Source organism: Electrophorus electricus, chromosome 8 (genome assembly GCF_041902795.1).
Source record: "Electrophorus electricus isolate QZ-2024a chromosome 8, ASM4190279v1, whole genome shotgun sequence".
Taxonomy (NCBI): domain Eukaryota; kingdom Metazoa; phylum Chordata; class Actinopteri; order Gymnotiformes; family Gymnotidae; genus Electrophorus; species Electrophorus electricus.
The window spans coordinates 28096991-28113750 of NC_137504.1; the positions used below are offsets into that span (position 1 = coordinate 28096991).

General features: G+C 39.3%; 1 protein-coding gene across 2 annotated transcripts in view; it reads left to right on the forward strand.

Annotated features, from left to right (window-relative positions):
• The first annotated feature begins 15231 nt into the window (after positions 1–15231).
• fibcd1b (fibrinogen C domain containing 1b) overlaps positions 15232–16760 on the forward strand; it is an 80338-nt gene continuing 78809 nt past the window's right edge. Inside the window, exon 1 of one of the 2 annotated variants that reach the window (XM_081720028.1) lies at positions 15232–16296. In XM_081720028.1, the coding sequence (XP_081576154.1) occupies positions 16225–16296 (72 nt within the window). In that variant the 5' untranslated portion in view covers positions 15232–16224. The remainder of the gene's footprint in view (positions 16297–16760) is intronic. The other variant, XM_081720027.1, reaches the window with a different exon arrangement.

Genomic DNA, 16760 nt, shown 5'->3' on the forward strand with positions numbered 1-16760 from the left:
CTAACTGAACCTGCAAAGGGACTGTTTTGGGACTGTTCCTGAGAGTCCATCCTGCTTTTCTATCTATAAGAATGTTATGGCCTGAGGTGTCAAAGGCTGCACTGAACAAGCACTAGTAAAACTCACACCTTCCCTGAGTCTGTATTAAACGAATGTCATTCATTCCTTAAATTGAAGCAGTCTCTGTACTAGGAGTAGGCCAAAAACCTGATGGATTTGTCAGACAGCTATTTAAAGAAAAAAGGCCAGTAAGTTGCTTGAAGATAATATTCTCAGTGATTTTCCTAATGAACAGTGGATTTGAAATGGTCTGTGGCACTTAACAGAGTTGTTTGCAGATTTTTTTAAGAGAGGCTTCACACCAGCAGTTTTTAGTGAGTTAGGAAAACACCTGACAAGAACTGTGGTACCATCTCTCCATGGAAAGACCATGAATATGAGTCATGCATCTGCGTTTTGAATCAGCTGCAAGGGTCTAGTGGAGTGAGCAAGTGAATTGCTCTACAGCCTTGAGATGATGAGGATCTGGACAAACAACACATACAATTGTATGGCAGCTACAATAACTGTTATAGACATAGACAGCCTTATTTCAATTAAACATTATGAAGATAATTATTCCAGAGAAAAACCTCAATGTTTAAGGTTTTTCCAGGCTAGCACATTTCAATTATAGGACGGTCACACTGATTCCAAATCATAGGACATGGGCTCTGTTTAATCTTGCTCTTAAACACCCAGTTCAGCTCATGGATGAAGGCTTGATACAATTACACAATGTTTTGACTTCCATAAGACAATGAGAACTGCAGTCTTACCATCACAGCAAAATATAATAACCTGTATTTTGCCATAAAGGTGATCATTTAAAGCCAGTTGTCAAAACAACTTCAGTTGATGTGCACAAAGAAGGAGAAATCCTGCATCATCAGTTTCTGGTCAAGTTCTTCAGCTGAGCTAGGTTTCATCACGCTTATCTAATACCATTTGAAAGATAAAAACTATTCTTGGAATATCAAAACAACTGTCCTTGTATATAGCGCAAAGTCAGTTCAGTTTTGGTCACATTATAGTGCACTGTAGCATATAGCAGATTTGTTTGTACATTTGCATTCTACTTACATATTTTCAAGTGTATTATACTGTTTGTAGATATCTGTTAATGACACTGAGTAGCCAGAGACCAAAGTACAATGTCTGAAATGTCTTAATACTTGAATTGCAAAGTCTAGCTACTTCTTGTCCAGTGGTTTTATATATATATATATATATATATATATATATATATATATATATATATATATATATATATATATATATATATATATATATATATATATATATGCTTCACTGCTCCACTAGGTTTAAACATGATATATATACTATTAGCCTTGGGGTCACAAGCTTTTGCATCCAGACACAAAATATTTAAAGCACTGGCTTAAACTCGTGTTTTCAAACATCAGGTAATCAGGACCTGGGAAAGGTTTCTCCTCCATTGTTCGAGGTTGTAGCTTTACTGTGCAATATCATACCATCTGCATACACAGAAATGCGGTTCCTTTCAAGCTATAACATGTACATGGGAAGATACATTAATGTGAGAAACTATTTTAAAATTCTGTTGCCTCATGTTGGCTCAATGCAGTCTTTATGTATGCAGCCTCATACAGTACTGCAGTGGATATGCACATAGGGGTTCTGACTCAGGATCAGCTCACAATGACTAAAACTAATAAGGACTGAGGCAGCCGATCATGAGTCATCTGTCATCTGATCCACAATCAGTGCTACTACAGCACGAGCAGGTGAAGTACACATGAAATTACACATATAGGTACATCTATAGGCAAATCCATAAACAAAGTAAATACAACTTATCGAAGTTATAGTTCAGGCTACTACTATCAAGTAATTACCATCTATATTTCTTTTGGTTAGGCTTTGTATATATTATAGCAGGAAGGGAGTGAGTGCAAGAAAGGTGTGTCTTTATTCTCCATAGTCGAATAAAGCAATAAAGCACAGTGGTGCGCTAGGTAAATGCAACAGAAATGAAAACAGATTATCGCTGGTGATAGTACTCCATGCACTTAAGACACAGCAACACTCTGGGCGTCTTCTTTGGTGCAGAACAGATGAGCAATGTGCAACACTGGATGAATGTACCTGTGGAATTTATACTGGGGAGAAGCAAAGGAGGAAATCAAAGTGCATGTGGTTACTAATAATCAGGTGATTGGAAGCGGGTCAGGTACATGTGTCCCTTGGGTGGGGTGCCAGGCACAACATGACACTATAGCCAAAGACATCATTAAAAATACACCCTTTCACACAATTAGCCTTAATATCTTTAAAGTGATTGTTTAGTTTAGTTTTTAGTTTTTCAAGCAAAAATTTCACTTTTTGATATAAAAAAGTAACCAAATGCCCCAATAACATTTTTCCCCATTAAATCTTAATACTGTTTTCATGTATTCTTCTTATAATTGCGATTTTTGGTCTACACAAAGAGCAGACACTACCATCAGCACCACATACACCCATTCACTTGAATGTTTGAGCTTCAACACATTCTGCTGTGACCATGATAGAGCATAGCTAGAGATGACGGAGAAGCTTACCACAGACTCAGAGCACCACCATTGACCTTTAGTGATGTTATTCACATAGAAATTAAGCTTTGACCCCCCACCCCCCACTTTGTTTCTATTTCCCTCGCCTCCCAAGACATGCTGCTATTGATTCACATGACTGTGTTTCACATCTGCATTCACCCTGTGAAAACAGCAAGCTCAAGTCAAATGGGCAATCTGCTTTAACACAATCAAAATGATCCCCCCCCCCACACTCATAATTGGTCGATTTCTTCTACAAATACATTCTTGTTCAGTCATAAAAATCTAAACCAAAATTGAGTTTCCTAGCAACTGTTTTTTTGTTGTTGTTGTTGTTTTGTCTGTTGTCAAGCATCAAGCTTTCAGATGAAAATCAGTTTTTCCAGTACATTTGATTCACTGGTAAACAGCCTCTTGTGTTAACCAGTGGAAATCCACAAACATGTAACAATCATTGACATCCTGTGCCAAGGAAGATGAGAGGCACTCTTGCCAACAAAATGTTCACACAGTAATTAATTGTTTTGAGGGTGTCCTTCACTTCAATCTGAGGCACCACCTAGCTGGTGCTTTTCTTTCTCTTGCAGTATTCTCCTTTCCTGCAATCCTGCATGCCAGATTCAACTCCAAATTGTTTGTCTACAAATTGCATTGAAATGGCAAAGGATTTGGAAATCACTGTGGGGCCAATGACAGCTGGTATCTCATTACTGAATAATAATGTGATTAAAATTGTTTTTATGTTATCAACAGTTTCTTATACTAACACAATTATACTAAATCAGACACAGGTACATATTAGAATTGAAAAAAATTTTGTAGTAGTAAAAAAAATGTAACAGTAGAAAACAAGGGGCACGTAGATTGCAGCCTCTAAAAAGATTGTTCAGGGCACTGGAACCTGGTGGACAAGCTAAAGCTGCCTCACCAGGAACTCAAGGTAGATGTGGCCTATTAATGCCAGGCCAGCTTCCTTCCTTACTCAAACCCTAAAGGCATATTTATGCTTCATTGCCATTCGGTCATATTGCTTTAGTGTGCACTTGAGGAAATGTTGCCTTAAAGAAAATTGACTGATCATCACTGCCTACTTTATGAGGTCTTTGATGACAATGGAGACACTAAAATATTAGGTGCAAGGGTGCTCCAAGGTCATCAGTAAGAAACGGTGGGAGTAACGTTTTGCGTGGTCAAGGAGTGGAAGGAACATCTCAACTGCCTCTCCCCATCTGCCCCTTCACAACTGCCCCTGTCCATCTGCATCCCTGAGGGCACCTCTGCACCTGAGCTGCTCATTGGACTTTCAGCAAGCGCACTGACACGTGGTGTTCACAGATGGTACAGCTACACCACAACAGCCTTGACAAGGTCAAGAACCTAGCACATAACCCTACTTCTTTAGTAGAACTAAACACACAAACAAGACTCAAAGCTATGACCGCGTGAGAGCAGCCAATGGACTCTTCCAAGTCAGTATAAAAAGGGTACCTTTCCAACCAGATAGAAATGTCACAAAGAGTTCAGCTGTATTTGCGATTTGCAAATATCTAGAAAAGGAATGAATAGTTTTTCTACTTTGAAATACAGATAGGGTTTGGTCTGTGGAATGCCCATGCTTTAAAGTATTCTGCTTAGGAGTCTCTCCTGACTCTGTGTATTTATTCTGGTCCTCGGGCACAAGGACATCAATGGTTTGTCATTCCTGTTATGTGGTGCTTGAAAAATAGAACATTTTTACACCCAAAAGCAAAAAGCTCCTATTGCTAGTTTTCCAGTTCTCCTAAAACTCCATAGGTCTGGCTTGGAGGTTCAATGAGCTCTGTATAGAACTTCACTTTACTTCTTTTGTTGCAGTGATGAGGGATTTTCCCTAGTTATCTTCTGGACTTTAGACATACCAGTTGTTACCAAAATTGTTCGAAGAACAAAAAAATCTATCTGCTGTAGGATTCCAAAGATGAGGCTTCCATGTTAGGAGCAAATGGACAGAGTGGATATAATCTAGGATCCTGTCAGGATGTCCTAACCATGTAGTTTCTTTAGATCCAAATTTAGCTCACTTCTGATACAAGACAAAATCTTCTGAGTTGTGGTATGAATGTCTTCGCTGAATCAGAATAGCTCACTCAGTAGGCTTCAAATGCAGAAAGCTTTTTGACTTTTGACTTTCAGAGAACATGGATTTTCACACATATGTGAGAGCGAACGGTACTCAGATGAGAGCTTTTTTCTGGCATGCTCCATGCAGAGGCATCAGTGACATGATTTACTATGTACAGTGTGTGTGTAGGTGTGTAGCCAAACAAGACAGCCTCCTGTTTTTTAATACATAGGTTTCTGGCTATATTATTATATATTCTGTTCTAATAAAATAATAGTAAACATGCTTTTTCATGACACTTTACAAGAGCCCAAAAAGGCTTACTATTTATAATACACAGAACATCAAAACAGTAAAACAGGGTAGACAACACTCACAAGGACATAGAGAAAGCATAGTGGGGAGCTGAGGAAGGACTGTAGACTAGAGAAACAAAAAAGATGTTTTAAAATTGGATTTTAATATGGAAAGAGAGTTAGACTGCTGTGTGTGTACGGAGGAGAGTTCTGGAGGAAGAGCAAATCTAAAAATGCAGGATCACTGAAACCGTGAAGGTTGGAGCGATGAATGGTCAGGAGCCCAACTGAAAAAGATTGAGAGTGCAAGAGGCTTCATACAGAAGAAGAAGATCAGACAGATAAGAGGATATGAGGTTATTGACAGCTTTGTATGTCAGCAGAAGGATTTTAAACTGTATGTGGTATTTTAAAGGAAGCCAGAGGATAATGCTAGGTCTTAGTGGGCTAATGACATATCATTTTCTTAAAGTTATAAACCTGGTCTTAAACATGTAGGTTACTATATTATGCTGTTTTAGTGTCATACGGGTTAAATATGCTTGAATAATTATGATATACGGTCAGCAGTCCTGGAGAGTCTTACATTTAATTGCTTATGTAGTAGTTCATTAACACCAAAGGGTTCAAGATTCTTTCATATTATATACCATCAATATTGAACATATGAGCAGCAAACCCACTTTCATTACAGCATAACTACTGCAAAAGGCTAAAAAAAAATGACTTATGCTTTTTTCATGGCTAGACTAATGCATTGTTTACTGGATTGTGAAAAGACTACAGCCAGAGTATTAACACTATACGAAAAAGAGAGAGCACAGGTTCTTGCACCATTGCACTGTTTCTTTTAGAATTTATTTTTAAATCATTTTACAGATTTACCTTCATACATTTATAGTATTCTTCAAATCAGGGGTTAAGATCATAAAGTTTGATTGTTAAACATAGCCAGAACAAAAGTACAAAAGATCATTATTACAGGTACAAAAGACCAGTGATATATGTTTCTTCATGCCACCTAGAAAGCTGCACCTGTTTGTTCTGTCACTGAAAGTATAGCAGGCAGCACTGTTCCCCAAAGCTCTCTACCACTCTTGACCCATCGATAGCCAGGTCAACTGGACTCTCGCACACCCCCACAGATGGCAAGTGGCAGAGTGGGGGTCTCACGGGTCGGAGTGGCACTTTAAAGTGTGTTACCCTGTGAAGAAACTTGAAAGCAGCAGCCAAGTGTGAAGAAAGCAAGAAGACAAATGCAGGTAGGCGGCATATACTCCCGGCGTACACTTTCGTGGACGCTCGGCTCCCAGCCCAATCGCGGCATGTTTGTTCACGTTTCAAGTACGCAAGCCTTTATTGTGTTTATATTGGCCCTGGATGGCAGACGCAGAGGAGACAGCCAGCATGATGGCACGCCCCCCAGTACACCCGTAAGAAACCCCGCAGATAACTCCAAAGCTCTTGGCAGAAGGGCTGTCGAGCCAGGGCACTCCACTCAAGAGCATGACAGGCATGAGAGTCAGCTAAGTCTCTCATGGCATTATTTGCTGCGTATACAAGGTGATTCTTCAGGCCAGGGCCTTTTCCACTGTGCCATGACTTGTGTGAGATGGCAAACAAACTTGGCAAACTTAAATTAAACCTGACTATTGTTTGATTTCTAACCACTAATTGTTCCTCTATTCTCTGTCCTACTTTTAAAAAGTTTCAAATAATTAAATTGAGTGTGTGTAGTTATAATTTATATAAAGAAAATAGAATGTAACTATAACATACTCCTGAATGTATTATTTTTTTCTGAACGCAGAACTAAGCTTCACTTAGCTATACTCTCCGGAACCAGAGGGAAGAACATACTAAGCACTTCCAAATCATGGTCGATCACCTGGGAATCAGTTGTTTTTATTCACCTGTGAATCCTTATGATCAGCTCATTTGCAACGATCACGATCGTAATCAGCATTACGCTGCTCTACCCGTCGTAGTCGTGTATTGTCACATTAACGTTCGCTGTCATCATCGCTTACCCAATCGTCGTTATCAGCACGACGGGCAGCATCGCTGGCCTGACGTGGGTCGTTAGACGCTAATTATTCTATTCAGTGAATGTCACCTTTCTCCTTTAGCAAGCGGTTGTGTGTCTGTGTGTTTGTCCGGATGTGCTGCTGTGTCTGGGTGTGTGAGGTGGGGGAGCGAGAGCGACGCCATAGTGAAAAGAAGGGAAAAAAGAAAGAGGGAGGGAGGGAATACAAAATGGAAGTGATGAAAAGATCTTTGGCAATGTCTCTTTCTCCCTCTTCTTCTCTTATCATGCTAGTCCCAGTCTTGCTCTCGTTTGCTTTCCCTTCTCTCCTAATGAATTCAGCTCCGTCCAGTTGTTTTACTGACTTAATTTACTGCTGTTTTTACTTTACTTTCTCTCTCTTGCTCTCTCTCACTCTGGCATCATTATATATTAATAGAGCTGAAGTCTCTCACAGCCCCTTCATTGATTTTTTACTTTCACTGTTTGAAAGGGAGTGCAGGGCAGTCTACTTTGATTATTTTTTTCGGTTTGTATGAAGTGTCATCTGTGTGTGTGTGTGTGTGTGTGTGTGTGTGTGTGTCTGTGTGTGTGTGTGTCTGTGTGTGTGTTTGTCTGTGTGTCTGTGTGTGTGTCTGTGTGTCTGTGTGTGTGTGTGTGTCTGTGTCTGTGTGTGTGTGTGTCTGTGTGTGTGTGTGTGTGTGTGTGTGTGTGTGTGTGTGTGTGTGTGTGTGTGTGTGTTAGTGTGTTTGTCTGTGTGTCTGTGTGTCTGTGTGTGTGTGTGTCTGTGTGCCTGTGTGTGTGTGTGTGTGTGTGTGTGTGTGTCTGTGTGTCTGTGTGTGTGTCTGTGTGTGTGTGTCTGTGTGTCTGTCTGTATGTGTGTGTGTCTGTGTGTGTGTGTGTGTGTGTGTCTGTGTCTGTATGCGTGTGTGTCTGTGTGTGTGTGTGCCTCTGTGTGTGTGTCTGTGTGTGTGTGTGAATGCAAGGTAAGCGTATACCTACATTGCTGTCCGTAACTTAGCGGACAGCAACAGTATTTGATATTTTGGTTCTGTACCCAAGCACAATGGAACAGTGTAATGTAGTAATTAGAAGAATGATGGCTTAGGTATCTATATGAACCACAGACCCACAGTCCTTTATATACATAGTCTCACACCGTAACCTATAAATAACTGCTCAAATTATCATAGTCAAATCAGAGTCCAAATACATTTTGTTATGTTTAGTAGCATGTTTCAGGTCCTACTGTCCTGCTGCAAGGTAAGACGTCTTTTCCTGAGCTCTGAGGCACGTGGTTGCGTGTGAGGAGTTAAGCAGTACTCTTCACAGATCCATCCTTCTGTTGTTGACAGCCAAATCATCAATGAAGACAAACGAGTCAGGTTGTCTGGCAGCTGTACATGCCCATGCTACCATGTTTCTCTGATGAGATGGTCTGCTTTGGGTCCGGAGCGTTGGCTCACTTTCTGTACCTTCCCACTTTCTCATCTTTTATCTCATCCACTGAGGATCAAACTCTGTACTATAAGTACTATAAGTGACAACGCTTGTTTTTCCCATAATGAAGCTGTTTTCCCAGTAGCTAGAAGATAACAATAGTAGAAGAAGCTTTAGCAAGTCTTTTGCTCTTCTTTTTTCCAGCTTTTTTTTTTAAACTTCTTTTTTGTGTTAATGGCATTTGAGAAAGGGGGTCACAGTTCACTCCCACTTCACTGAGTCTATCTTCATGCTCAGGCATGTGTAAAAACTCACAGCCCAGCCAGTCCTGTTTGTTTACTTATAGCTAGCCATTGTATCCAACAATTACCATCTTCTCCTTTATTTGTGAGTCCTCTGATGGCTGTACAGCCATGTACCAGATATATAGTGGCAGAAGGCTTCCAGTTGAGGTTTTACAAATGTGCATCTTCTCAGGTTGCTTCTGACCTGAGAAGATTATAAGATATTAATCTCACCTTTCCTCCATATACGCCGTCCCCTGTACACAATGGAACTACCCACTCCCCTTCACACATGAGCAACTAATGAAAGGCCGGAAGCAGGATCTGGAGGACTGATGTTGCACAACTTTAGTGGGACTTTGAACTTGTGCTGTGTCCAGGTTTCGTGATCACACAAGGGAGAGATAAAGTTGTGGAGACCGACACTATGCTAAAGGACTTCTCATTTATTCACTGTAAATAGTTCAAAGGGACCTCTGCTGTCATTTGCTCTTTTACTTTAGGGAAAGGGGACTACTTAAAATAAGTAATATGGAATTTGAAAAATGTTGTAAAATTGCAGCTATTTACTATACTTTTACAGAACACTACAATAATTTATGCTGACAGAATAACATTATTGTCACAGCCCAGGGAGAACCCAGCCAGAAGGACACATCCTCTCACACGCACATGCCATGTCTATTCAATACCACTCCCCTGCTTTGAATCTCCTGTTTATTAGTCATTATCACTCTCACTTGTTCCTTGTTAATGTCATTCATTGACACCACTTTCATCCGACAGGTTCACCTCTCCCTTGCTTCGCTTACCAAGCTTCTAAGAAGCAGGCAGAGACTGCTTTCTTCTCTTTTTCCCCTCTAAGCGTTTGAATTTTCTGTGCTCATTTGCACACGGACTTTGCTTCTCTTTGCTCATGTCACAACTATAAATAGTGACATCCTTCACATGTCTGGGTGTATAGCATTCTACTGGCAGCAGACCTGTGCGCGACTAACTGCACTTTTTAAAAATGTATACTTTATGTTTTAGATTAGCCTACTGCCTTTTTATGTCACATATATTGTATTGAGAAATAGACAATATTGCTATTTCTTTACTGATAGCAATGAATTTATATTACACAAATAAAATTTCAAATGTTGAAATTTTATCAATACACAGTGTATACTATTACACAAATAATTTCAATTTCAGATGTTGAAGTAACTGGAAAATAAGTATATATGTACAAACCATTTGTTGAAATAGCTTTACCCTTATTAAAACACCTTTATCCTTATTGTAGCTGCTTCACTTTTTTACAACTAGACTGCTATCTTGTATTAATTTAACAAAAGATGAATTATAAAGGATGAGAGAAACCATGAACTGAACATTATGCAAATATAGAACTCAAGTTGAAATCTTTTTTTTTTCTAATCTTGAATTGGTTTTCTGCTTAGGTTGAACAAGTTTTCTGCTTAGGTTGAACTAACTATTATTATGTTTCCATTGATTCACACATATGCTACCACCTGACTCAGTGCTCTGGCTTCACTAAAACTAAGTCATGAATAACACCTGACTTTACTGGTTAAAGGTTAAAAATGACCAAAATATAGACAGCCCAGGATAACAGTCATCATTATTTCAATCAATTCTTTTGCCCATCCTAATGCTGAGCTGAACACTGCCTGAAGCTATTAACACTGGTCTTCCTGATTTACACCACATACTACAGTCGCTTGGCAATTCGTGTGAATGTTGGAGGTGTGCCTAATAAACTGGCAATACTTAATAAAATAGCAATACCTAAACTCTGTGTTTTTCAGTGGTGATTGGCTTCCTTTTAGCATGTACTAAACTCTTTTTAAGATAAACTTTCACTTCTGGTGTTTATATTAGTTGATCTCATCTGACCATTCAACCTGGTTTCAAAGTTTCAGTCTTAGACACTTGTCATCAGGTACCATGTATTGCAATTTATAAGAATTTGCATGGCCCAAATTATATGAAAAGTTATGTAAAAAGGCTATCAGATTTTTTGTTGGTACAATTTCTTAAAACTTCAAACAGAATCAAACATCTCTCTTGTTCATTGTATTTCATGCATATTTCATGTTCATCTGATTCACGGAGAACATTTCACCTCTTGAAAATTCTTCCTTATACTGTGTGAGTGCAACACACATTTCTTCCAGGTTGGTTCATCATAGCTGCACTTATTTGAAACTTTAACTACTGCCCTAATACTGGACTTGGGTATTAGCAAGCATGACTTTTTAAAAAAGCCATTGGTTGACTTATGAAAGTCAGCCTACAACAAACTTACAAGCTATGACATTTTCCCCAGCCTTTCCTGCTCAAGTTTAATAAGGATGAAAATGATTGTAAGAGGAACTGTAATCATAGTCCTTCTTGATCATGTAGCCTCTTGGTTGTGACAGAAACTCACACTATAAATTTCCTCTAAGACTGCAAGACCAATTCACTGTGACAGAATTTAAATGAATGAGAATCAGTTGATTTTTTCAAAATACATTTCCCCTGTTACCTTAGTGAAAAATGACAAACATGTTCTTTTGTAATGTGTTCCCTTTAATGTGACTTCCCTGGAAGCAATTGTACTCCCTGGCAGGAATGTATAATAGGCCATGCACTCCTTTATGTGATTGTCACAAACATTTACATGAAACTGAGTCCCTCTCTTGTACAAGTGAAAAGAGATTGTAAACACTGAACAAATCTTGCAGAAACTGATATCTGAAGTAGCAATCAAGCCCTTGTAATTTATTTATTTTTGGACACTGCTTACAGTATGAGTGATAAAGTGTACATAAGTGAACGACAAGCCCTATGAGCTATGAGCTGTGGATCTATAAATATAGTTTCTGGCTGGTAGTATTGGTAGGAGCTCAGATGAGCAATACTATTTGTCCATGTACTATTTACCATACTTCATTATCAACCTTATCCTCCACCAAAACATGTGTAAGCCTGATGGAGAACTAGCTCTGACCTGCATCTCCAGCTCGCAGACCTTGCATGCCTTATTACTTTGCATCATTGCTAAAGTATTTGGGTGATTGATTTGGCTCAAGATTAGTGAACAGTATTTTTTGAATTGCAAGACAACTGACCTAAAGTGAAACAGCACAGCACACAAGTTCTAAAAGATTATCCCAGGCATCGAAGACCCACTGCACCATCTGATTCACAAAACAATAAATCATAACTGTTTTTCAGCTGTGAGTGCACGAGTAAGGCAAATCTAAAAATCTTCTGTATTCTTAACATAAAAATTCGCATTCTGTCTTCTCAAGTGCAATAGACCACTTTTCAGTTGGACTGTGAAATATATATGTGACTAATAACATGCATGCCCTTCTATTATTGTTGCAACAAAATGATGGTAGAATCAACTTGGACTACAGTTTTACGTAAAACGGACATATTTTAAAACAAAATTGCACCTAGCATTATTGAGCAAAATATTTAATTGCTCTTAAGAATTCCCCAACAACTTCAGAATGACCACAGAATGTTCAGATATTCAGTGCATTCAGCTGAGATCAGAAGAGTGTGAGCTAGCTGAACAGTTTTGGTGATTTCTATAGAAATGTGAGGTAAATGTAAATACTACAGAAAACCTATGTCATGTGCTTACAAAACAATAACATTCACTCAAAAGCATGTGTTGTCTATGCCAACATTACCAGAGTACCACTCTAGCTTTGAAATAAACTTTAAATGTGACATGACATGGCATTAGCAATCTAAGAATGGACATCTGACTCAGCTGACTCCCCTGGAGTATCATCAGCACACTATAGCTCACTAATCCTCTCTGGGCTGGGTTTGGTTGGTGGTAGCCTGTTGAGTAATGATATGGAAGATGTTACTATTAGGTCTGAAGTCAGTGGTGGGTTGTGTGTATTACGCTCTGGCATATCAAATTGGTCATACAGACCAGGAAAATATAAAACTTCACAGGAGCTATTACACTGCCAAATCTAAATCTAGACTTCACATTGACAGTACCACCTCCAGTGATGAATCAGCCCATTAGTACTGTGTGTAACTGCCAAAAAAGTTGTGAAGTTTAGGTGGACATATAAGAACTTCCCATAAAGTCCCTTGTTTACAGTGTCAATAGCCTTTTGTCTCCAGATTAATTGAACATGTTCTATTCCTTCCTCATTTTTGCTGAAGCTGCCTTGTGACAAATATAATGTCAAATGCAATCTGGCAAGCTACAGGAACCACTGGCACGTAAGAAGTGAAACTCAAAATACAGTCTCAGAACACAACAGGCTTATATCACCATAAGTTGCACACTTACTTACATGTGGGATAACACATTGCATGTGTACACATGTACACATAAAAAGTATTTTGAATGGATATTCATTTTTCCTAAACATTAGGAGCTCTCACTCTCTCTCTTTGTGTCTTTCCCAGGTGGAGAAACCGTTCCTTTCATTGGACAACCCAGTACCCCCCCCCACACACACACACACACGCACACGGATGGCACACACACACCTGTATTCACTATTCCCAAAACCCACTACCACAGTAGGACTCCATGCAGCCCTTAGGGACACACAGCCAGACCACATTTTTATCCTGTTCTACCTCTTCATACTCCTGAAGCAGGCAAGCAACAGCTGCAGTGCTCTTGATTACCTTTTCAAGGCATTTTGGGATCTGAAAGACAGTAAATTCATGGGCTGACTGTGGGTCCCTAAAGGCTGGCCTGAGAAGCTCTCTATTATCAGCCTGTGCTACACAAAATAAAAAGCTTTAAAAAAAAATAAAAAATCATCCCCCTTTCTTAATTGTTCTCAGGCATGCAGATACTAAAATAGCCCCATTTTATTACGGCAGTGTTAGTTTGGTAACTATTTTTACTGTTCAGAGGCATTTTTTAAATTTGGATTGTTTTATGTTTATGGTAATCATCATTGTTTACTACTGACAACAGGTTCTTCTTATATTGCAATTTTGTAATCTGACATAAATCTAATTGGTTTTAATGTCATATATTATTATTCTTATATATCTAATTATGTATGAATGTATGTGTATGTGTTATTTGTTTTTTGTTTGTTCAAAACTTTGATGTCTTTTTATTGTGGACATTAATCACCAGTGCATAATTACACACATAATGACTGATAATAAATATTCAACTAAATATTCAGCTTTATTATTATTAGTAGTAGTAGTATTAGTATTATTATTATTAGTAGTATTATTATGTTGTTGTTGTTGTCATTGCTGTCATTGTTGAAGACTGTTAACAACAACATCAGCAATGATGATAATAATAATAATAATGATAATAATAATAATAATAATAATAATAATAATAATAATAATAATAATAATAATAATATACCACTCATTCATTTTTAAGTATACAAAAACCTCTTGTTTGGGAGCTATATTATTAAAATCCTATATCAAATAAGTCTCTTATGAAAGTATATTTTTAGACTGGAAAGCTTCACAGGGAAGGTTTATGTGTTTACTTATTACCTCAAAGCTGCACTTGGTAATTTCCAAGACAAATTTCTCCAAGGGTACAGATGACTGCCAGTGGACTTATTCACATTTAGGCTCCTTCACTGTGTCCCATGCCTCTTTGAACAGTTTGCATTTTTATTTTCGGATGGTACTCTTCATTTTGATTTATTATATATTCAAACTCACATCTAACAGTGGAAGATAAGGAAACAATAATTATTCCTCCAATCAGGTGATCAGTAATCAGTTATCAGAATGCTATGAAGATGTTTAAAGCAGTTTCTATAAAGGTATATTTAGAAAGTGACTGGATTTAAAATGCATTTTCGCTCTGAACTAAATCTCAAAACATTTCAAGCAGTTCATTTGTATATTCTTCCTTTTTCAGATTGGTTAAAGTTGATGAAAGTTGCAATATAGTTATTGCTCTTGCGCTCGTCTCACCAGTAAATTGTGCTAGATTTGTGTAACGGCAAACTGATAGCAAATAAATGAATAAACGTCTTGTGTTTTTTTCACCCTTTTCTCGTAACTTTGTAGTATACTTAAAAAGCTTCGACGACCATGAGTGACTTAACCCTTTTGGCGCTAATAAGATGCATAAAGACCAGCAATTATATTTGTTCGTGGCATACTCGTTACTGCTGTGGGTGAGCTGAATGGCCACCAGTACCAGTTGGCTCCACCTGTGCGCACCAAGATCGAAGTAATCAACGTTTTGTTCCTACGCGATCGCAAATATTCCGAAACATCCATCTATTTACTGAAGAGAAGGAGGTCGATAGAAGTGTTTAGTAGCTATAATAACTTTTTGGCAATAATGCACGACGTTAGAGAATGCGAGCTAAGAATGCGAGATAATGTTAGCGCATGAGAGACGGAGAAAGGGGGTCTTGGCACTTTCTTTCCAGTACACAGCCCACCCGACTTCGCGCGCAGATGCCGTCGTCTCCCGCGAATATCCCTTTTACAGTGCATGTTTCTCTCTGCAGCGTGAGCAGTATCATGAGGGGTGTGAAGGAGGCAAGCCAGCACTGACTGTTTCAAAAGAAAAAAAAAGACTACAAAAAATAAGGCGAGACAGAGAACGCGCGCACTGGGAGCGCGCATGACTGACAGCTTCGGATGCTCGGAAAGGGCGAGTTGCTCGGCATGCGAGCGAAAACCCCGTTCATTTGTCCACACGCGCCATTCTAGTCAAAAGCATCTTTGTGCGCCCTCGTTCGCTCTTCGTGCAGCCGGGAGGATACCCGGAGAAAGGATTTTTGGCACATCTAAATGGTCCCACAGGAGACACTGACAGCGTTGCGCTTTAGACAGCATCACAGAAACGCTAGCCCTGTTTCCGTCTTGATTGGACAGGGTTTTTTTCCAGTTAACTTTTTAGAAATAATTTTACAGCCAGGGAACCATATCGATATTTTTAGTTTTGAATCCTAACTTGGCTTTGAAACGCGACGACCATGTGTGTTTTTTCTCCCTTGAGTTCTATTGCTTTGGATTATCCTCTTGCATCCACCGAGGCAATTTCATGCTGTTTTTTGCAACGGCAGTTCTTCTAATCCCCGTTACTTATAGTGGCATCTCAACGGACCCGTTTGGTCCCAACCGAGGGTAGTGGGGGGGAAAATTCAGAGACTTAAGGCAGAGAAAAATTGGCGGAGTTTCTTTCTTTCTATTTCCTGAGTACGTACGTTATCACGATGTGTGTGGTGCTAGAATCCCCACCGCCCCTTACAGAGCGCCAGTAGCCCGACCGGTCCCGGAGTCGATCAGCGCCTTCTCCTGACCGTTCGCTTTCTATCTTTGCCCTTAGTCGACGACTGTCTGTCTGTTCCTGTGGAATAACAGTAGGAAAACGATAAAGAGAGAAGGGATCAGTTTTCCCCCTCTTTATCCCGCCTGTGAACAACAGGCGCTTTTGGATTGATACTTTTTCCGGAGAATGGTCAATGATCGATGGGGAATCATGAACAGCTCTTCGGAACTCGAAGATGGACAGCGGGGTAAAAACCAGGTATATATGCTTCACTTGCCACACACCCTAGCCCTCACTCTAAGTTTGTATGTGGTCCGCTTTCTAATGACAAGTCGTTGGAACATAGCTTAATAAACGGCTGTGTGCATGCGGTGTGTGTGTGTGTGTGTGTGTGTGTGTGTGTGTGTGTGTATAGCGGGTACTCTACGATTTAGGCTTGGCCGCGAATAGCGCATTAGAGTTGAACGTGCCGTCTTCTTGTCACTCTGCATAACCACAGCCGTAGATCAAGCAACGGCCGAAATTGGCTATTTTCCTTTCGTGGATAGTGTTCCAGAAAGACGATGGTATTATGAAAGGCGATGTGTATGGGTTATATGTTGTGATGTAGGATTTATTGGTTACTGGGATTTAATTTGTGGTTCTCAAGATTATAGAAACAGAAACGAAAAACTCACGTGAACTTATCTGCCGTCAGAAAAAATGTGCCGTGTGTTAATCTG